This window comes from Thrips palmi, unplaced genomic scaffold (assembly GCF_012932325.1).
Source record: "Thrips palmi isolate BJ-2018 unplaced genomic scaffold, TpBJ-2018v1 HiC_scaffold_18, whole genome shotgun sequence".
Taxonomy (NCBI): Eukaryota; Metazoa; Arthropoda; class Insecta; order Thysanoptera; family Thripidae; genus Thrips; species Thrips palmi.
The window spans coordinates 5,897,346-5,919,429 of record NW_023144627.1 but is presented as its reverse complement, the minus strand read 5'-3'; the positions used below and the strand labels follow the sequence as shown (position 1 = coordinate 5,919,429).

General features: G+C 55.7%; 3 protein-coding genes across 4 annotated transcripts in view; 1 reads left to right on the top strand and 2 right to left on the bottom strand.

Annotated features, from left to right (window-relative positions):
* LOC117644826 (bromodomain-containing protein 4B-like) overlaps positions 1–10,286 on the top strand; it is a 47,700-nt gene extending 37,414 nt beyond the window's left edge. The window contains exons 2-7 of the mRNA XM_034384469.1: positions 5,551–5,785; positions 6,095–6,409; positions 6,720–7,046; positions 7,427–8,074; positions 8,345–8,832; positions 9,151–10,286. Of these exons, the coding sequence (XP_034240360.1) occupies positions 5,564–5,785; positions 6,095–6,409; positions 6,720–7,046; positions 7,427–8,074; positions 8,345–8,832; positions 9,151–9,268 (2,118 nt within the window). The 5' untranslated portion in view covers positions 5,551–5,563 and the 3' untranslated portion in view covers positions 9,269–10,286. The remainder of the gene's footprint in view (positions 1–5,550; positions 5,786–6,094; positions 6,410–6,719; positions 7,047–7,426; positions 8,075–8,344; positions 8,833–9,150) is intronic.
* A 120-nt stretch (positions 10,287–10,406) lies between these two features.
* Positions 10,407–16,728, bottom strand: LOC117644829 (lipase 1-like). Its single transcript, XM_034384472.1, has 7 exons — positions 16,630–16,728; positions 15,091–15,205; positions 14,145–14,397; positions 12,282–12,437; positions 11,893–11,977; positions 11,622–11,764; positions 10,407–11,540 (listed from the first exon to the last, which is right to left on the bottom strand). Exons 2-7 carry the CDS (start codon positions 15,198–15,200, stop codon positions 11,361–11,363), a joined length of 927 nt encoding a protein of 308 aa, XP_034240363.1. The 5' UTR covers positions 15,201–15,205; positions 16,630–16,728; the 3' UTR covers positions 10,407–11,360.
* A 1,294-nt stretch (positions 16,729–18,022) lies between these two features.
* LOC117644827 (lipase 1-like) lies at positions 18,023–21,874 on the bottom strand. 2 transcript variants are annotated; one of them, XM_034384470.1, is made up of 8 exons: positions 21,270–21,520; positions 20,798–20,987; positions 20,573–20,687; positions 20,047–20,299; positions 19,535–19,699; positions 18,930–19,014; positions 18,663–18,805; positions 18,023–18,475 (listed from the first exon to the last, which is right to left on the bottom strand). In XM_034384470.1, the coding sequence occupies exons 1-8, from the start codon at positions 21,381–21,383 to the stop codon at positions 18,275–18,277; spliced, it is 1,266 nt and encodes a 421-aa protein (XP_034240361.1). In that variant the 5' UTR covers positions 21,384–21,520; the 3' UTR covers positions 18,023–18,274. The 2 variants fall into 2 exon arrangements, with proteins under 2 accessions (XP_034240361.1, XP_034240362.1); XM_034384471.1 differs by lacking the exon at positions 20,798–20,987 and having other exon boundaries at positions 21,270–21,874.
* Positions 21,875–22,084: the final 210 nt, after the last annotated feature.

The following is a 22,084-nucleotide window of genomic DNA, read 5'->3' as shown; positions in this document are numbered from 1 at the left end:
ATCCTACTGAAAATTCAGACTAAATCCTGGTCTGAAATTTTCAGACTTACACAAGTCTTAACCTTTCAGACAGGTCGTAGTCTGAAAAATTCAGACAAAATTGTCTCAATTACTAGATTGTTTTGTCTGAAAGTGGCAGCAGTAAATTTTCCCGTAACTCGGTGAAATGATAATGTTCGCATCCGAACCACAAAGGAGAGACGTACTCCAAGGAACCGTCTAGGTAAAAAATTGAGTGTAGGGCAATGTCCCCGATGTGGGACTCTTCCCTGCACTCATCTGGAGCTGGCATGACGCACCATAGGGAACGACGGCACGGAGCCAACCGCGAGAGGTAACTTCAAATGTCAATTGTTAAACTCGCGCGTTTGCTACAGATATAAATTTGGTATGGGAGCGTGTGTTTCGTCATAGCCAATAGAGTGATGGCCATTTCGGGTTAAAAATATTGAAAATTTAACAGAATAAAACGTTTTTAACAACAGCAGGCTCTTTACCGACACTGGCGCCACCTAGCGGAGAGAAAAATGCTTTCGTTTTGTCTGAAGTCCCCGAAACGGAGTCGGATTAAATTGAATGTAAGACTGATTGTGAGTTAACCCAATGTTAGGTTGGAAGAAAGTTGTCCAATTTTCTCTTATGTTTGAACATATTTCGGAAAGTAGTCTGAATCCGAAATTCAGACTCTTGAGGTCTGGGAAGTCTGACGCAAGTTCATATGAATTTCGAGAATGAGTACAAATATTAAGACACTTCGAGTCTGAACCAAGCTTTCAGACAAAGCGTTTAAGAACTAAGACAAAAACTCTGATTTTTCAGAATTAAGTCTGATTTACAGATTCAGACCGCTAAGTCTGACAAAATTGGTCTGAATTTTCAGAATTTTTTTAACAGTGCAACTCAGGAGCCGCGGCTGCATTCGATCCCGTGTGACGTCGCCGCTTCACTTTTTATCAGTGGACTAGCTCGGTACCGTTGTGCGGACGACAAGGTTGACGGTTCGCGTTGTTTTTGTTTGCAGCCTTTACGGCGCGTATATAAACATGTGCTCACCCGGATGCGAGTGGTCTGGGGTGTCGCGCTAGTCGTACTAGACGCGCCGTCTCGGTACATAAAGCCTGGCATTGGCGGAGTCCTCGCGTAGCCTAGACTGCTGTCTTTATCCGCTTATTAATACCCGCACTCAATGACTCGGACTACAGTGGCGCCGAAGCGGCAGGCAAGCCAAATGTCAGCCTTACCCCCAATCCTAACGCCGCCGTCCCTCCGATGCAAATGTCAGCGCGACCACGCCACGCCCCGCCACGCCACGCCCCGCCACGCCCCGCCACGCCCCACCCCGCCCCGCCACGCCCCGCCGAGCCCGTGCCCGCTTAACTGTCGTCGTGCGATGTACCTAATCGCAAGGGCGACTGTCGCGAGTTTTCCTACTCCCGGCAAAAGGGTGAACCCCCCAGGATTTCGCGATTTTCCAAACCACTTGTGTGCACACACCTCCCAAGCTTTTTTTTCTCTGTCGAGTTTTATAGCCCACCATTTTTAATTGTTGATTACATTTCCTGCAAAAGAAAAGACGGCGACGTTGACCCTGGTTGCGGTGGAGTGACGCCTCACCTTGCGGATAGGTAGGCCAGTCCCTTGCTGGAGGAAGTGCTGGAGGCGGCTGGATGCACCGCCAAGCAGTGGCAAGCAGTGGCAAGCACCAAGGAGACGCAGCTCACCCACACCGAACGTGTCGCACGCCAGTGACTCACGCGCCAACAATCCAGCCTCCAGGCACCGCCTCGCACCGCCGTACGCACAGTGGGCCAGAAGACCGGTGGAGGCGGCCGAAATCCCGGACGCGTTTTGAGCTCCAGAGTCGCTAAATGGGACTCGAGCCGAACGTGTGGCCCCACCAATGGACCGCTCTCCGAACGAGGAATCCATTGGTGGGGTCACACGCTCGGTTTGAGTCCTGTTTAGCGACTCTGGAGCTTAAAACGCGTCGAGATTTTCAGCCGCCTCCACCGATCTTCTGGCCCGCACTGTGTGCCGTCTGAGTCAGGGAGTCACTTCTTCGCAAGTTTCGAGTCTGGTTCTTGGTCATGGCAGAGGCGAGGTTAGCTGGGGTTATGTTAGAGCTGAGGTTAGGTTCGCTGAAGTTGTGTTAGAGCTGAAGTTAGCTGGGGTTAGGTTACTTGCGGCAGGATACGCCTCGTTCTCCGGGGCCTTGAACTTGGCCATAATGGAGCGGCGCCAACAACAGCAGCAACAACAACAACAACAAGCATCACGGAGTGTTTGTGCATCGTCGTGAATGGCGTCGTTATTCGGAGTTACTTGCAATTATGCAAGCCTGTCCACTCGGTGGCACCCGGCACCGCGCCTGGAGGACCTCCCTCCAGTCCTCCGGGCAGTCAGTCCTCCGGGCAGTCAGTCGTCCGGGCAGTCAGTCGTCCGGGCAGTCAGTCGTCCGGGCAGTCAGTCCCCCGGGCATTCAGTCCTCCGGGCAGTCAGTCCTCCGGGCAGTCAGTCCTCCGGGCAGTCAGTCCTCCGGGCAGTCAGTCCTCCGGGCAGTCAGTCCTCCGGGCAGTCAGTCCTCCGGGCAGTCAGTCCCCCGGGCATTCAGTCCTCCGGGCAACTAGTCCTCCGGGCAACCAGTCCTCCGGGCAGTCAGTCCTCCGGGCAGTCAGTCCTCCGGGCAGTCAGTCCTCCGGGCAGTCAGTCCCCCGGGCAGTCAGTCCTCCGGGCAGTCAGTCCTCCGGGCAGTCAGTCCTCCGGGCAGTCAGTCCTCCGGGCAGTCAGTCCTCCGGGCAGTCAGTCCTCCGGGCAGTCAGTCCTCCGGGCAGTCAGTCCTCCGGGCAGTCAGTCCTCCGGGCAGTCAGTCCTCCGGGCAGTCAGTCCTCCGGGCAGTCAGTCCTCCGGGCAGTCAGTCCTCCGGGCAGTCAGTCGTCCGGGCAGTCAGTCGTCCGGGCAGTCAGTCGTCCGGGCAGTCAGTCCTCCGGGCAGTCAGTCGTCCGGGCAGTCAGTCGTCCGGGCAGTCAGTCCCCGGGCAGTCAGTCCTCCGGGCAGTCAGTCCTCCGGGCATTCAGTCCTCCGGGCAGTCAGTCCTCCGGGCAGTCAGTCCTCCGGGCAGTCAGTCCCCCGGGCAGTCAGTCCTCCGGGCAGTCAGTCCTCCGGGCAGTCAGTCCTCCGGGCAGTCCTCCGGGCAGTCAGTCCTCCGGGCAGTCAGTCCTCCGGGCAGTCAGTCCTCCGGGCAGTCAGTCCTCCGGGCAGTCAGTCCTCCGGGCAGTCAGTCCTCCGGGCAGTCCTCCGGGCAGTCCTCCGGGCAGTCCTCCGGGCAGTCCTCTGGGCAGTCCTCTGGGCAGTCCTCCGGGCAGTCCTCCGGGCAAGCCTCCACACCGGCCAACCAACCGATGGTCTTTGTTGTCCAAATTAGCGTTTCCTTCATGTGCCGCAGTCCCTCTCACTTCGCCACGAGGGGGAGGTAGTCCATAAAACTCCGAAGGCGGCGTCGTCGAAGGCAAGGCAGCGCCAGGCAGCGCTAACGGGGAGCAATTATATCGAGACGTCTTTACCGGACGGCGCGCCTGCACTGTTCCTTCTTCGTCTTCCTCTCGGGGCGAAGGGAAAGGCAGCGTACAGTGGATTTGCCAGAAGACCGGTCGGTCTTCTGGCCCACTGTGGGTCGCGGATTTCGAAGTGTCCCACGTGCCTCGCTGCCGAGGGTCGGGGTGAGTCTCCCAACTTCGTTTTCCACCCCGTGGCTCTTTTTCACAGAATGTGCTCCATCTGATAGCAAGCGAACAACGAGCACAGTTGGTAGCCCTGCCAGGCCCTGCCTGCCCGGACGACGAGCGACGGTTGGCCCCACTGCGGGGCGTGCAGGCAGGGCCTGGCACAGTGGGCCAGAAGACCGGTGGAGGCGGCCAAAACTCTAGACGTCTTTTGGGCTCCAAAGTCGCTAAACAGGCCTCGAACCGAACGTGTGACCCCACCAATGGATTCTTCGTTCGGAGAGCAATCCATTGGTGGGGTCACACGTTCGGTCCGAGTCCTGTTTAGCGACTCTGGAGCTCAAAACGCGTCTAGAGTTTTGGCCGCCTCCGCCGGTCTTCTGCCCCACGGTGCCAGGCAGGGCCAGGCAGGGCCCTCTCCTCTCCCAGCCCGGTCGTTGCTCGGCCCGGCTCGGCTCGACCGGGGAAAAAGCTACCGATTCCATACATAATTTATACTTTTCCCGGCAGGAAGCCACTTGCACCCATGGGAAGCAGAGGTACCGTTTGGCCGCGGAGCCGCCGAGCCGAGGACCGCCTCCACGTCCACGGGAAGGCCGCACGCACACACACACACACACACACACACACACACACACACACACACTCACACACACGCGCGCGCACACACACACACACACACACACACACACACACAGGGATATTTTTTGGAGGGGTGAATTATTGCTTGTTGAGTTGTCCTAGAGTCAATTAAACCGCATTGAAAGTCAATAGGCACCCTGCCAGGTTTTCCTGCCCCTGCTGATTTTAAAAAAAAACATTTTTTTTAACGGGATTTGCGGTGTACTCTGGTTGGAAGCAGTGATCGAAACTTAATTAAAAGCCCCTCTCCGCGCGCCCATGCCTCTTTTTGTTGTTGTTGTTTACAAATAACGCTAGCGTCCTGAAACAACGCGCCAAGTGAGGTGGCTAATATTATTATTACACGGTAGCCGAAACTCGCTGCCTCATTCTCTCTACCTCTCTCTCTCTCTCTCTCTCTCTCTCTCTCTCTCTCTCTCTCTCTCTCTTTCTCTCTCTCTCGTTATTACGCCGCGTTGGGCTCTTTCTTTGTTTGCCTTTTCGGCGCGTGTTGGGAGCGTTGCTTGGCGTTGCTTGGCGTTGCTCGCACGCGCGTGCGTCGCCGTCATCACGCCCCGCGGTGCTCGGGATGCACGCACACCACGCCCCGCCACGCTCGGCCTTGAACTCGGCCCTACACGGCGCGCCGGCCATGCCACTCACCTCGGCTGCTCTGGCTCTGTCTCTCTCGCTCGACCGGCCGGCCGTGCCACTCACCTCCCCCCCCCCCCCTCTCTCTCTCTCTCTCTCTCTCTCTCTCTCTCTCTCTCTCTCTCTCTCTCTCTCGCTCGCTCGCTCGCTCGCCGGGCCGGCCGCCTCGCCGCTCCATGTGCTTGCGATTTGATGGTTGAGGTTCGGATTGGTTCGGATGGCGCGGCGCTGCAGATTCGCACTGTCTCTCTCGCGCCTCCACGGGGCGCTCCGTGACTCCGTGAGTGCGAGAGGGATGGAGCGATCAAGGAGCCCCGTGGCACAGTGGGCCAGAAGACAGGTGGAGGCGGGCAAAACTCCAGACGCGTTTTGAGCTCCAGAGTCGCTAAATCGGACTCGGACCAAACGTGTGACCCCACCAATGGATTGCTCTCCGAACGAGGAATCCATTGGTGGGGCCACCCTCTCGGTTTACCCATGTTAGGTTAGGTCAGGCTAAGTGTCGATGACGCAAGCTGGGGCGCCCGGTTTCATTGCCAACCTGTTGTTCCTGTTGCAGATGCCGGCCCGGCATGGCTGCGTCTGACGGGCAGGTGCTATGCGGCGCGGCGCGCTGGGCCCCGGGCGGCCGGCCGCTGGCCGAGGTGGTGAAGGGCGGGCTGGCGCTGCCCGCCGTGCTGCGCATCGTGCGCGGCTCCTGCGGCGGCCTCGGCGTGCCCTCGCTGCCGCACCCCACCCTGCAGCCCACCGTCATGCTGGTGTCCGCCGGCCGCCGGAGGCAGATCATCGCGCAGGTCGGTGACGCGGCGTCGCGGCGTCGCGGCGTCGCCAGAAGACCGGTGGAGGCGGCCGAAACCCTAGACGCGTTTTGAGCTCCAGAGTCGCTAAATGGGACTCGAACCGAACGTGTGACCCCACCAATGGACTGCTCTTCGAACGAGCAATCCATTGGTGGGGTCACACGTTCGGTTCGAGTCCCATTTAGCGACTCTGGAGCTCCAAACGCGTCTAGAGTGTCGGCCGCCTCCACCGGCCTTCTGGCCCACTGTGCGGCGTTTAGTCTTGCGTCGTTCCGTTCTCCTAACCTGCTTCCTTCCCCGCAGGCCGTCAAGCTGCGCCCCGGCCGCGGCCCCGTGGCGGTGGGTCCCCGGCTGTCCATCCCCGAGACCTACGCCGGCTGGTTCGAGCTGCTGAGCGAGGAGGGCCGCGCCGGCCGCTGCGTTGAGTCCGTGGCGGAGCTGAGCCGCCGGCCCTGCCCCTGCCTGGTGCGGGAGCCGCTGCGCGCCATCCTGGCCAAGGACCAGCAGGCCGCCGTCGTGCCCACGTCCGACCCGCCCGAGGCGCCGACAGGCGTCGTGGAGGCCGCCGAGACCTCGCGCACCCTCGCCGTCGGCGAGACCATCTCCCCGGGAGAGGAGGTAAGGGTTGCACAGTGGGCCAGAAGACCGGTGCAGGCGGCCAAAACTCTAGACGCATTTTCAGCTCCAGAGTCGCTGAACAGGCCTCCGACCGAACGTGTGACCCCACCAATGGATTCCTCGTGCGGAGAGCAATCCGTTGGTGGGGTCGCACGTTCGGTTCGAGTCCAATTTAGCGACTCTGGAGCTCAAAAGGCGTCCAGAATTTTGGCCATCCGCGCCGGTCCTCTGGCCCACTGTGCGGCGTCTGGCAAATTAAAAAGTTGGGCGGTGTTTGAACCTCGCGCGTGCCTTGCTTCGCGTGCTGCAGGTCTCGCTGCCCGGCGGCGCCAACCACCCCCGCGGCCGCTACCTGACGTGCGCGACGAGCCGCGGCGACACGGTCCTGCTGTCGCTGGAGCAGCGCGGCCGCTTCTCGCCGCTGGCCAAGGAGCACAACATCTCCGGGGCGCACTCGGCGCGCACACTGCTGGCCAAGCGGCTGCCCCTCACCGTGCGGCTGCTGCACGGACCGCCGCCGCGGCCCGCCCGCCCGCTCACCCGCCCCCGCAAGGCCAGCTGGGCCAACCCCCAAGCCCCCGGGCACCTGGCGCCCGACCTGCCCCTGCGGCTGCTGGCCGCGTACGAGGAGGAGCAGGTAGGCCCCCAGCCTCACAGTGGATTTGCCAGAAGACCGGTGGAGGCGGCCAAAACTCTAGACGCGTTTTGAGCTCCAGAGTCGCTAAATGGGACTCGAATCGAACGTGTGACCCCACCAATGGATTCCTCGTTCGGAGAGCAATCCATTGGTGGGGTCACACGTTTGGTTCGAGTCCCATTTAGCGACTCTGGAGCTCAAAACGCGTCCGAGATTTTAGCCGCCTCGACTGGTCGTCTGGCCCGCTGTGGATACCGGTACCCGCGCGGCGATACCCCGCACGCGGTACCCGTCGCCGAGGAGTATCTCCGCCCCGGGCACCTGCCGATACCCCGCGCTGAGCCGCGCTGGGCCGCGCTAACCGGTCGTCGCTGTTGCAGGTGTTCGCGTTCCCGCTGCAGAAGGACAACGCCAGCCTGGTGGCCGTGCCGCTGTCGGCGCCGCTCAAGGTGCTGCGCACGCGCAACGAGGACGCGCTGTGCTCGCTGCCCGAGTTCGCGCGCGTGGCCGAGAAGTGCACGCGGCTGCTGGCCGAGGTGCAGGACCGCATCCACGTGCTGGACGCCAAGGCCTCGCTGGCGACGGCGCCGACGGGCGGCGCGGGCGGCGCGGGCGCGGAGTCCGCCGCCAGGACGTGGCGCGGCGTGCCGTTCCTCCGGCGGTCTGCGAGCAGCGACGCGGCCAACCTGCTGTCGTCGCCCCGGCACCACCAGGACGAGAACCGCGCGCCGGGCACCACCCTGGCCGCCGCGTCGTCGTCGCCTAGGCTGTCGTCGCCCGCCGCCGTGACGCCCGACGAGTACGACGAGATCGACCAGATCTACGACTACGTGCGCGGCTTCGCGCCGCTGCCCAAGAGCATCGCCGCGGCCGCACGGAGCACCTCGCCGCCGTCACCCACCAGCCCGCCGCCCTCCACGTCCTCGCCCGGGGCACCCAGGGCCACGCCGCCCGGCGCGGCGTCGTCCGGGACGCACACGCCCACCAAGCCCGAGCCGCCCCCCATCGAGACCATCCCCACCAAGAAGGTGAGCTCTTGGCTAAAGTTGGCCAGTGGGCAGGCTGCGGGTGGCAGCCCTTTCGACACCACACAGTGCGCCGGCGGACAAACACATAGACGCGTTTTGAGCTGCAAAGTCGCTGAATGGGACTCAGGCCGAACGTGTGACCCCACCAATGGTTTGCTCTCCGAAAGAGGAATCAATTGGCCCCATTTAGCGACTCTGAAGCTCAAAACGCGGTCTTCTGGCCCACTGTGTGCCAGCGGCGGCCTTCCTGACGCGAGTGTCTGATTGCAGGCCGGCAGCAAGGTGCACGGGCACGCCCTGAACGGCGGCCTCGTCAACGGCCACCTGCTGCTCCGCGACCACCCGCACCACCACCACCACCACCACCATCACCACCAGCACGCGCCGGCGGCGCAGCCAGCGCAGAAGGCGGAGAAGCGGTCGCGGCACAAGGAGAACAAGGGCACGCGGCTGTACCTCAAGCACCTCCCCGCCAACGGCAACGGCGTGGTGGCCAGCCCGGGCCCGCTGGGGCACTCGGCGCGCTACAAGTCCATGACCAACATCCACGGCGCCATGGAGCTGGACGCGGGCCTCGCGCCGGCCCCGTCGACGCCCACCCCGCCGCCAGTGGCCAGCTCCGGCGCGGCGGCGCTGTCCGGGGCGTCCGGGGGCGTCGGCACCCTGGACTCGTCGCACTCCGGCGGCAGGACGTCGGGGGACTCCGGCCCCGGCAACAAGCTGCCGGAGAAGCGGTCGAGGAAGCTGTCTCGGCCGAGGTGCGCACCCAAAAACAATGGACAGTGCACAGTGGGCCAGAAGACCGGTGGAGGCGGCCAAAATCCCGGACGCGTTTTGAGCTCCAGAGTCGCTAAAAGGGACTCGAACCGAACGTGTGACCCCACCAGTGGATTGCTCTCCGGACGAGGAATCCATTGGTGGGGTCACCCGTTCGGTTCGAGTCCCATTTAGCGACTCTGGAGCTGAAAACACGCTCATGGTTTTGGCCGCCTCCATCGGTCTTCTGGCTCACAGTGCAGTGCTGGCAGCTCACAAGTTCACGCACCGCTAATTTTTTGTCTGTCGTCTGTTCCCAGGTCTCTCACCAACCTCGTCTGGGAGATTCGGGGGGTTTCACCTGCCACTCCCCAGGACCCCCATCGGAGCAAGCTCAGCCTCACTGGTCACAAGCGTCTAGGCACGTTGTATCTCTAGGAAGTCCAAAGTCTTTCGTCTGTATTTTGGGGCTTGCTGAGGCTACGTCCGCCTCTGCAAAATGTATGTCGAGGAATTGCTGTTGTTTGTTGTCACTTTTGTTTTATTGCATTTTCACCTCTTTCATTATGCTGATGTGCGGATATGCTGTCTGTACTCAGAACTTTGATTTTTGACAAGTTGATATTTGCTAATGTTTGACTTGTCTACTTCTTGACTTTGCACTGCTATATGTTAAAATTTAGTCTTTTACCATAACTATTTCTGTCAGTGTAAATTTGTGTTTTAAATTCTCCTTAGTAATTATAATAGAAATTGTTACCACTTTATCTTATTATGTTATGTCTTTCTGAACAAAAAAAAGGCAGTTATGATTGTTCATTCATAAATATTTTTTGACTCTTCTTGACTGCAAGTGCTGTTATTTTCTGTTTTCGACTATCTTATTTATCTGTTTGTAGGAGCAAGGAACCTGAAGGGGACTTTGATTGTTCTTTTTGTGTTTTTAGTGGATGAGCTTAGAGTGGCTCAGCTCCAGTCATAGTCTGTAATTGTTTATTAGCCAAGAAGTGCCTCTTAGGATAGCCATATGTTGCCATGCTTTGTCATTAATTAGTTCAAAATGACTACTGTTTCTGTTTCTAACCACTTTTGAACAAAGTGATGTTTCTGAGGCTTTCAATGTCTGTCAGTTCACATGGCTATTATTAGTGGTTTAAAATAAAGTGCCAGATTCAAATTAAGCATTTCATTTGAACAGGCTGTGTACTACTGGTGTTTTTAAACTAGAGCAAGACTTGTAAGAAATACCGAAGCATTGGACGTATTTAGAGTCTAAAATATTTCATGATATGTGAAAATTTTCTAGACGATTTTAGACTTTAGCTGATAGTCTCATAGAAAAACACCAAAATGTGAAGCAACCAGTCTCAATTCAGTGCAGCTTACTGTTTTCTTGTGCGTTGTTCATAGTCCAGTTCAATGTTTATAAAATGTAATAAATATTATTAAAAATCTTTCTTTTCTTTGTAGTCAATCACTCAGTTTGAGTCCAAAGAGGGACGGGTGAATAATTACTCGTTGGATAGGCATAAAAATTTATTTTATTTATTTTAAATACATCTTTGGTAAAAAAAATATCAACCCTAACACACGTTTCTGTAATAAAAGTGATCCCAGGAGACGGTCGGTCGGACGGTCTCCTGAGAGACGCGTGCATGTAAGGGACGTCCCTCTCCCTCCCTAAACCCCAACCCACCCACGCGTGTCTAAAGGCGGGTTTAGCCTCGTTTTCGCTTGTAAATAACGTAACGATCGTCCGTAAGATTTTTCCGTAAAATAAGGTTTTCGAAATAGAGCTTTTATCCTCAAAGTCTATTTTACGTTAGTGTGCAGGTCAACATAACCTAGCACGAAAATAAAAACAAACTCAGACGACGATGCGGAGGACGTCTTTCTCTTCTTTATCTTTCCCTTTTTCGCGGACCAATGTTTGTTTCTCAAAATCTATCCCTTGCTTGCTCCCATTGGTCGAATTCGAATCAAGCGCGCCCGAAATAACGTAAGGACACCTTATTTTACGGAAATCCTCCTCTCTTTCCATGCTGTTCGGATATTCGGACACGGACGAAAAATAAGTAAGAGCCTCCGCCGTAAGATAAGAAATCGTAAATAAAATAAGACGACTGTGGGTGCTCCCGTAAGAACACACGTGATGGAAACCTTACGTTACGGAAAATCGTTACGTTATTGTCAGATGTTGCCGAGCGAAAATGAAGGTAATCCCGTCTTAATAGATGGCGCGTCCCTCTATGTGTACAAGAGCTAGCTCACACTCGGATGCAAAAGAGTTCCCACCCAACCACTCCGAAGAGTTGCGATCAACTTTTGAGTGATGGTACCGGGTTTCAGATATATCAACAATCTGGCTGTGGAAAGAGTTGTTTGACTTGAGATTCGAATCCCATTCTCTCTCAGCGTGGCAAACACCTCTGATCGGCCGACCGACCCATTGTGGGGTCACCATCACGAGACTTTTACAGTATCCTAAAACAAATATTGCTGCTTTTTTCTTAATTTACAGTCACAGGATTCAGTCACGGTTCGCATCGTTTGCTTTGATTTCGTCGACGAAGTTGATGACAGGGTCGTAGATAAGCTCTTTGGCGTCTCGGGCGATCAGGTAGTCGATGTGGCAGAAGTCCTTTGGTGGCACCCTGTAAAGTTTCTTCAAGACCCCGGGGGCAAGGTTCTTGGCGAAAGTTATCGCGTCCTGGAATGGGGTTGGCGGTTGCAAGGGCGTCAGACTCGTTAGGTTAGGTTAGGTTAGGTTGCCTTGAGCCAGGAAACTCACCCTCCAGTTGACATTGCCGTCCCCCAGCGCGTACACCACGTAAGTGGGGGTCCTGATGTTGGTCAGGTTGTACAACGGCGGCAGGTCCTGGCCGTACAAGTCCCGGTTCCTGTCCTTGCCGTAGTCGTACTGCGCGAACCTCTCTGAAAACAGGGGAAGGGATGACATGTGTCAACAAAATCGTTTGGTGTGAAAGGAATTTCCCTGGCTGGAAGTGGTTCCCTCGGGACCCAACGCCAGTGATTGGTTGGTTGATCGATTGAAGCCTTACTCGAGTTCATACACTGCGCGTAGTGCTGCATCTGCCTGATGGAGGATCCGGCGGGGTAGTGGTGCATGGTCAGCTGCAGCAGCTCCTGCAACAGTCGGGGCAGTTGGCACCACTGATCCCACTTCCGCTCCGCCGCGCTGCGACTACACTCCACAGTGAGCCAAAAGACCGGTGGGGGCGGCCAAAACTCTAGACGCGTTTTGGGCTCCAGAGTCGCTAAATGGGACTCGAACCGAACGTGTGACCCCACCAATGGATTGCTCTCCGCACGAGGAATTCAATGGTGGGGTCATACGTTCGGTTCGAGGTCTGTTTGGCGACTCTGGAGCTCGAAACACGTCTAGAGTTTTGGCCGCCTCCACCTGTCTTCTGGCCCTCTGTGCACTCACGTCGTCGACGGGCTCGTGGAACGGGCCCATGATGAACTCGATGAGACGTCTGCAGAACGGCAGCATCTTGGGTTTGTAGTGGACGTAGCAGGACTGGGGGTAGGGCTTGTCGAAGCCGACGAACAAATCGTTCTCCACATTGGCGGAGGAACCCACCTGGACAAAAGTAACACAGTCGAACAACATGAGCAAGTTGTGGCAATGAAAAACCTGAGCCAGAGAGACGGCCCGTTTCGCGGTGATCAGGCCGTGCACGATGGGTTGCCTACCCGTCCGGCGCCCCAGTCCAAAAAAACCATGGGGCATCCCATGAGCCATGGCGGTGCATGGGATGCCATGGGCCGATTCTTTCCACGGGAACGATTCCCCGTGATTTTTGGAACAACTTCTCATGGTGTCTTGCGACTCATGGGGAAAGGTACCATGGACTGTGAGTCATGGGAAGCACTTCCTTGCCTTGGCAGAGTCCCTTGTGAGTACAAAAATGATGAGATCAGCACCTGCTGTGGATTTAATCATTTCACAATTGAACTGTCTCCCCCTAAACTTTTGACGCTCCATCCGATTTTGCAATCATATTTTGTCTGGAGGGCACCGTTGACATGATATGACCTATAATTGAAAATTAAGCGGAGACTTCAACGCACGAGCAGGACTGCCTTCCCATGGGAAGTCCGAACCCATGGAAAAGTTCACATCATGGGTAAGGTCCTCCCATGGTGCTAGGCCTGCACCATGGGAAACGACCTCCATTTTGCATGGCATGCCGCTTGTCCATGGTGCTGAACCGCATTCTCATGGGATTTCAGTGCGCTGTCATGGGATTTGTGTCATGGGATCCCATGCAATCCATGGTTTTTTGGGACTGGGGCAGGCTCAAATGGTTCCAGTTTTTCGCCAGAAAGAGACTGTTTAGGGCCCAAATGGCCCTCAAAATAGTGTTAGGAGCCACGAGGGAGTGCCCCAGCACAACATACTCGAATTTGGGTGGAGGTTTGACCCAAAACGGTAAAAATCCGATAGCATTTTTTTCGACGAATATGGTCGACCACCTCCTATTTGTCTGCAATTCGTAGGGAACTTTCTCATGGGTCTAAGAAACAGATGCCCGGTGCCCAATGGTCTTTGGCGCACTCTATTTGTCGAGAAAATTACTTTTTCCGTGACGCTAGAATCCGGCACCACCACACAACCGATTGAATACAATTTTTATCAGAGAACGGGTAGCACTTCGGCCCAAGCTACATCCTGTTCTGCTCGCCTGTGACGCCAGGCACTGTTCCGAGTTCCTGACAGGCCCGCCCTGGCGCGCCCTGGCCGGAACATTACCAGCAACTCAAGCAAAGTCAGGAAGAGCCAATCAGGAACAAGAAGCGAGGCGCCAATTGATCCGAGGCTGCTGGGCGGGACTGGGTTCGCGTTATCGATATAGACGGCCACTGGGCACCCACTGGGAATGCCAACAAAAGCACAACACCAACCGGTTCCTCTTTTGATTTCCTAGGCAATCCCTTCCCCGCCCCTCCCAAAACGGCGCACAAAACAACTTGCGACTGTTGTAAAGTTGCCTCGCACTCTGGCTCACAGTGGGCCAGAAGACCGGTGGAGGCGGCCAAAAATCCAGATGCGTTTTGGCCTCCAGGGTCGCTAAATTGGACTCGAACCGGACGTGTGACCCCACCAATGGATTGCTCTCCGAACGAGGAATCCATCGGTGGGGTCACTCGTTCGGTTCGAGTCCCATTCAGCGACTCTGGAGCTCAAAACGCGTCTAGAGTTTTGGCTGCCTCCAGCGGTCTTCTGGCCCACTGTGTGGCGTTGGCGCGCGCTGGCGTCACCAGGCACAGACAGTGTCGCACTCACCTCCGCGCCGGGGATGATCTTGATGAAGTGGCTGAGGTAGGCCATGATGCCGGTGGGGTGCTCGTAGTAGGCGGGCGACGCCAGCAGCACCTGCCCCATGACCTTGTCGTTGTACTCGGGCCGCTCCGCCAGCAGCACCGTCAACGCGCTGCTGCTCATGGAGTGGCCGAGCGCGATCACCTTCTTCTTGCCCGTCACCTTGAGGATGTAGTCGATGCTCTCGGCCTGGTCGATCACGCCGTTCTCGTGCCAGCTGCGGACAGTGTTGCCACATAAGTGGGCCGAAATTCCCCACGATGCACCCCAAGGGTTGCCAACCTCACCCACTAGGCGGACCAGCAGTGTTGCCACATAAGTAGGCTAAAATTCCCCACGATGCACTCAAAGGGTTGCCAACCTCACACAGTGGGCCAGAAGGCCGGTGGAGGTGGTCAAAACTCTAGACGCGTTTTGAGCTCCAGACTCGCTAAATGGGACTCGAACTGAACGTGTGACCCCACCAATGGAGTCATCGTCCGGAGAGCAATCCAATGGTGGGGTCACACGATCGGTTGGGGTCCCATATAGCGACTCTGGAGCTCAAAACGCGTCAAGAGTTTTGTCCGCTTCCACCGGTCTTCTGGCTTACTGGGCCTCACCCACTAGGCGACCTCTCGACAGCGATTTCGTCGGATTTCGCAAGATTTTAACTGATATTACGCCCAAAATTTGCTAGTTTTTGGCATTCTTTGGGGGGGGGGGCAAGATTTCAGATTTCCAGAGAATCCTAGCGCTCAAGGGGATACATGATTTCTAAAGTGGTTGTCCCCTCGGTTGGCAACCCTCTCGATACTGGTGCTCAGAGGGAACTTTTGGCAGCACTGACAGTGAACGAGATTGCAACATTCATTGACCCGACCAAATAAAACAATTGTAAAGTTCTCCTGCCGCCACCCCTTCTACTCACCTGAAGTCCCAGAAATCGTGGTCCTTGGTGGTCAGCGTTTTGTGCTTCCGACAGTAGAAGCTGCCTCGGTAGTTTAGAGTCCAGACGTCATAGCCATGTTCAGCCAACATATAAGCTGCAACGAAAACACACCATGAACACATCAAAAACACACTTTTGACTGCGAAAGGGTTTTGGGGCTAGCGCAGCCGAAATCGTAGTGTCGTTTTGAGCTCTAGAGTCGCTAAACCGAACGTGCGACCCGACCAATGGATTCCTCCTACGGAAAGCAATTCATTGGTGGGGTCACTCGTTCGGTTCGAGTCCTTTGGCCGCCTTTGGCTGCCTCCGCACAGTGGGACGGAAGACCGGCGCAGGCGGCCAAAACTGCAGACGCGTTCTGAGCTCTACGCTGTAAGAAACTTTGTCGTAAATTAGCGACAAAAACGTCGCTAATTTTGATAGCGACAAGAATCGTTCTGAAACTACTTGGTCGTAACTGAACGACAAAATAATCATTTCTCTACGACAATGTCGTAATCGCGATTACATATTTTGAAATCTGAAATTCCCGAAAAGTTGATGAAAAGTTGCAATTTTGCTCGCTTATTTACGATTTGTGTCGTTCATTTACGATTCTTTAAAAAAATTTCGACAAGATTCGTAAATGTACGACTGAAGTCATAACTGCACGACATACTCAATAGATAAATTACGACCGTTCGTAAACTAACGATAAGTTGTAAATTTACGACGTAATTCGTTTCAAAACGGAACGTCTCGCTATCAAAATTAGCGACAAATATGTCGTAAATTTACGACTCAAGTCGTTTATTTACGATTTGAGTCGTAACAAAATATGTCGTTTTAAAACGACATAATTGTTCTACAAAATGTCGTAAATTTACGACTATTTTTAACAGTGTAGAGTCGCTAAATGGGACTCGGATCGAACGTGTGACCCCACCAATGGATTGCTTTCCGAACGAGGAATCCATTGGTGGGGTCACACGTTCGGTTCGAGTCCCATTTAGCGACTCGAGCTCAAAACGCGTCTAGAGTTTTTGCCGCCTCCGCCGGTCTTCTGGCAAGTCCACTCTGCGCCGCTTTCAGCCAGACGCTTGGCCGGAACGCCCGCGGAGGCCGAGGTAGGCTGGCCCGCAGCGCGCGGTGCCGTGCCTGGTGGCCCACCCGCGCCGTGGCAGGCGCTGGCCGCTCAGGCGCTCACTCACCCCAAGCCCCACGTTTTTCATACAGTGTCGAGCCAGAGCCAACCAGCGCACAGTGGGCCAGAAGACCGGTGGAGGCGGACAAAACTCTAGACGCGTTTTGAGCTCCAGAGTTGCTAAATGGGACCGGCCGTGTGACCCCACCAATGGATTGCTCTCCGAACGAGGAATCCATTGCTGGGGTCACACGTTCGGTTCGAGCCCTATTTAGCGACTCTGGGGCTGAAAACGCGTCTGGAGTTTTTGCCGCCCCCACCGGTCTTCTGGCCCACTGTGCGGCGCCCGCAACTAGAACACAGTGGGGAGTGCTCTTAGTCCTAGCGCCGCTTACCGAATCCATCCAGAACTCGGGCTTGGTGTGCTTGAGGCCGCGCGGCCGGCGCAGGAAGGCGCCGGTGGCCGCCACCGCGGCCAGGACGACCAGGACCCGGACGAGCGTGCGGAGCGTCGCCATCGGGGAGGTGTTCGCTGTGAGTGTGGCCGAGTGAAGCAGGCCGCGGAGCTGGCGCGAGTGGCGGGTCTGCAGCCCGGGGCGTCTGCTTGCGTCTGCTTAGCGATTCGCGGCCAGCCGATTGGTGGGCGCGCGCCGGCCGCGCTTCCGTGAGTGCGACAAGGAAGACAAGGCGATGATTCTGCTTCGAGTGGCGGGCCCGGCCCACTAGTCGCGCCCAATGGTGCCCGGTCGGGCTGCTGTCTGGCGGCCTGCAGACTCGTTCTGTCTCTCCCGCACCTGTACGGGACGCGCCGTGAGTGCGAGAGAGACACAGCGACGAAAACGACTCTCGGAGTGAGTCTGTTGGGCCAGTGCCTGGCCCAGCCTGGCCAGTGCCTCAGCTCGCACCGCTGAGACGGACCCCGCCAGCGCAGCGCCGCCACGTAGGTTTTAGCGGCTGTGTTCCTTCAACCAAAATTTCTGCTGATAAGCCAACTTTTTCGGCAGAGTATGCCTTTATCACATAGAAGACACAATACTCAAGTCACAATAAGGTACCGGACGGCCGATCGCGCATCCTTACATAACACGGTGTCCCACAGTGGGCCAGAAGACCAGTGGAGGCGGCCAAAACTCTAGACGCGGTTCAAGCTCCAGAGTCACTAAATGAGACTCGAATCGAACGTGTGTGACCCCACCGATGGATTGCTCTCCGAACGAGGAATCCATTGGTGGGGTCACACGCCCGGTTCGAGGCCTGTTTAGCGACTCTGGAGCTCAAAACGCGTCTGGAGTTTTGGCCGCCTCCACTGGTCTTCTGGCCCACTGTGTGTCCTGGGAACAGTGAGTGAAGAAGGCGCGGCGGGCCCAGGGGCGGGCCCAGGGGTGCCGGCAGCAGGCCACTCCACCACGCAACGAGGGGGGAGGGGGTGGAATCATGGCAACTTCGGCTGGCTCGACCAAAGAGCTAACCTTGCTCTGAATATGTAAAAATAATGACACTGGTTCGAAATTTACTAGTGAAGGAAATGTAATTTGCTTCATATTCATTTAAAAATACAGAGAAAAATCCTTGAGACCTCGTTCAAAGCAGCAATGATCACAATTTCTGAGTCTCAAACTTCTGTTTTCATTGCCGTTCATAAAATGATGTCTTGGGTGATTTTCAAGAAAACGTGTCTCTAATCCTCGCTTTGTTTCTGTTTCCGTTTGCTCGGAACAAAGAAATTTTCAGTTCACGGACGTATTGACAGTGTGAATGGGGACAGGTTGTCAATCATAAATCGTTGGATGGGCATAAATAAACTTTGATTTATTCCTTATAAATACATCTTTGGTTCAGAGATTGATGAGTGCATTCACTTTATCAAAATGATGACGAGGCATGAGCAGATCTTTAAACATGTCTCATCTTACAATCGGCCACAAATAGATTCAGCTTTCGTCCCAAAGAAAACAAAGCACTCACGAAGCAGTCAAAGGAAGTGAAAATGACGTCAAATTGATGCTTCTTTTTCGTCGAAATATTGACGAAAATATCGTATTAGAATGTCGTCACTTTGGGCCTTTCGAGTTCCTTGGAGTAGGACCCGTCCCTGATTTCGTCCAGGTACTTGAGCAAAGCGGGGTAGATGACCTTGTCCGCGTCAGTGGCGATCAGGTAGTCGATGTGGTTGTAGTCGACTACCAGGTGGAGTTTCTTCACGACTCCGAGGTTCATGCGATCCGCGAGAATTTTCACATCCTGTAAAAAGCGGACAGATTTCAGGCGAAGGGCGCCAGCTATCTTAGGTTAGGTCAGGTTAGGTTAGGTTAGGTCAGGTTGGGTAAGGTAAGGTTAGGTTAGGTTAGGTTGGGTAAGGTAAGGTTAGGTTAGGTTAGGTTAGGTTGGGTAAGGTAAAGTTAGGTTAGGTCAGGGCCAGCCCACTCACCTTCCAGTTGACGGTGGCGTCCGCCGACCCGTACACGAAGTACGTGGGGGTCCGGATGTTCGTCAGGTTGTAAAGTGGCGGGATGTCCTGGCCATACAGCTCCTGGTTCCTGTCCTTGCCGTAGTCAAAAAGCGAGAAGTTACCTGAAAACAGAAGAAAAGCCAATGCCTCCATAAAAAGCTGCGCACTTCATGCAAAAAAAATAATTCAGAAATGTTTTAGCAAATTTGAGCGAATTTTGATGTTTTATGTTTAACTTTGACTCACCCGAGTAGCTGCTCTGGATGTAGTGCACCATCTGCTTGATGGACGCGCCGGCGGGGTAGTGGTGCAGGATGAGGTACAGGAGGTACTGCGGGAAGAGCAAAACGTCGCTGACTGTCGTCCCACCGAGAGTTTGGTAGGCCAAATGACAAGGAAGGAAAGGATTTCCCGAGAGTGCGAGAGAGAGGAATAGCCGAATCTCACGGGAAGAGGGGTATAGCAGTGCTGCCACACAAGTTCCCAATTTGCACCAGTGTCGACAGGGTTGCCAACCTCAGCCTGCCTACTACACTGCGAGGGAAAAAGTACAGAAAAAGTACGGAACATGTCTGGTCAATAATTTGCCTGGACCATCCGCACCTGACCTATTATGGCACTTCTGTACTATTTTTCCGTACCCGTACATGAGTTCTTGAGGGACGAGTACGGACGTTCCGTACTTTTTTCCGTACTTCCGTACTATATTCGTCTGTACATTTTCTGTACAAAAGTAGGGATTTTTGTAACGCTGTAGGCAATATCTGGGCGTCGCTCTCGAGAAGTTGCCTGGCAGGCGGGATGAGGCTGGCAACCCTTCTGGTGCATCGCGGGGACGACAAGCCACTTACGTCGTTGACGGGACGGTGGATTTTGCCCATGATGAAGTCGAAGATACGCAAGCAGTGCGGCATCAAGATCGCTTTGGGGCTGCCGGAGTTGATGTAGCAGGTCTCCGGCACGGGGTGGGCCAGCCCGGGGACCCAGTCATTCTCTAGGCTGTCGTGGTAGTCCAGCTGGACACACAATCACACATGGGGAAACTCATTGAGGGAAGGAAACCGTGCGGAAGGTCTGGACTAGACAGCTGTTGTTGGAGTCAACACTCCACTCTGTACAGAAGACCGGTGGAGGCGGCCAGAACTATAGACGTGTTTTGAGCTCCGGAGTCGCTAAATGGGACTCGAACCGAACGCGTGACCCCACCAATGGATTGCTCTTCGAACGAGGAATCCATTGGTGGGGTCACACGTTCGGTTCGAGGGCTGTTTAGCGACTCTGGAGCCCAAAACGCGTCTAGAGTTTCGGCCGCCTCGCCGGTCTTCTGCGGTCTTCTGGCTACTCCACGGTGTCCGCGACTCACCTTCTGGAACGAGACGTCGTTGAGGCGGCCCAGGCCCCAGGCCACGGCGCCGGTGGGGTGCCCGAAGAGGACCGTCGGACACATCAGCACCTGCCCCATGACCTTGTCGTTGTACTCGGGGCGCTCCGCCAGCAGCACCACCTGGGCCGTGCTGCTCATGGAGTGGCCCACCACGATGAGCTGCTTGTAGCCCGTCGCGTTCAGCACGTAGTCGATGGCCTCCGCCTGGTCGATCACCCCGTTCTCGTGCCAGCTGCCAACAAGCGAAGCCTTCATTTCCCGCACAATTGTTTTTGTTTTCGAATTGGAAAACTCGGTGCACAGTAAATGTCTTACGGTGAAAGGCTGCACCAACATAATATGGTGGAGATTTTCCCCATAATACCAACGAAATTCGCCAAAATCTCTATATGGTACAGTGAATTCTGAATGGTATGTTACGAAGTCAGCTGCACCACCATAATATGGATAATCTTCACTGTACAACATTTACAGTGTGTCTTGTCTTACCACTCCTTCCACTCACCTGAAGTCCCAGAATTCGTGGTCCTTGGTATTCAACGTTCTGTGCCTCCGACTGTAGAAGCTACCGCGGTAGTTGACCGTCCACACGTCGTAGCCCTGCTCAGCTATCAAGAAGACTGAAACGAGAACGCACCACAAAAAGGAGTTTGAAAATGCGAGTGAAAGAGCATAAAAGACGCGTGTGCGCCGGACTATTCGCCGCCACGGCGTGACGGCGTGCACCTACTGGGTCCGATCGGCCCCCGGATGTACCACTGCTCGTCGGAGGAGACCATGCCGTGGCCCAGCAGCACGGGGACGCCCCCACGGGTGCCGTTCCTACTGGCCACGATGTGGTGGAGGATCACTTCGTAGTTGTCAGAAGTGAAGAACCTATGCTGCTCCGCCTGGTAGCCCCACCGCCGGGCCAGCTGCACCTGCACGACAAGGTTGGGGTTGGGGTGGAAGAAAGCCTGGGAGGACGCCTACAGTGGATTTGCAAAGCCGCAAGGCCGGCGCCGGCGGCAAAAACTCTCGACGCGTTTTGCGCTCCCGAGTCGCTAAATGGGACTCGAACCGGGCGAGTGACCCCACCAATGGATTCCTCGTTCGGAGAGCAATCCATTGGTGGGGTCACACGGCCGGTTCGAGTCCCATTTAGCGACTCTGGAGCGCAAAACGCGCGGCTTCCCCGGGATCCGCGTCCGCCCAGCGCTTACCGAGCTCTCCCACAACTCCCCCTTGGTGACCTTGAGGGTCTTGGGCCTGCGCAGGAACGCACTGGCGGCCGCCAGCGCGGACGCGACGACCAGAAGCTTGAGGAGTGCCGCCATGTCGACCAGTCTCGGACTTGTGGGAGCGGCGCGAGCGAAGCGGGCTCCGGAGTGCGATTGCGTGCCTGACGCTCTCAGCGTGCTTTTCGAGGCGCCGGCAATGACGGACCATGTGTCGCGGACACTGCGCGACGACCAAGTGCGGGCCCAGTCCCCAGGCCGTGCTCAGGCCGTGTGCGTCTGAGCCACGCCGATTCAAACCCGGCAGGAACAGAAAGAATGGGGAGGGGGCGATCACCGTCGACGACAACGTCAGCGAATCCAAACCAAAAACCGGTCCACTACCAAATTTCCTGACCGACTACGTTGGTCATCAAGAATGGATTGGCGGATCAACAACAAAACCGCCGGCCGTTTGTCTGCCTGCCCATCTGTATCCACGTGACGATGAGCCGCATGGTCTTGGAAAGGGAACGCCGGTTCTCGGAGTTCGGAGTCAGTGCCTCCACTGTAACGGCTCATGCCTTGACTCATGCCATGCGAACCGCATCTGCTCCATCTTCTTAATCATAAAATTCAAAATTTCTGTTCAAAATTTCGATTATTTTTTTATTATATTTATTTTTTTGCTCCTCTTTAAGTTTTTTATAAGTCTAAGACACCCCCTCTCCCCTCCCCCCCCCCGGCCGAAAAAATTAAAGAGAGCTGCCACCGCGGAGGCAAATCACAACCAGTTGGATAGGTATCATAACAGCATCTTT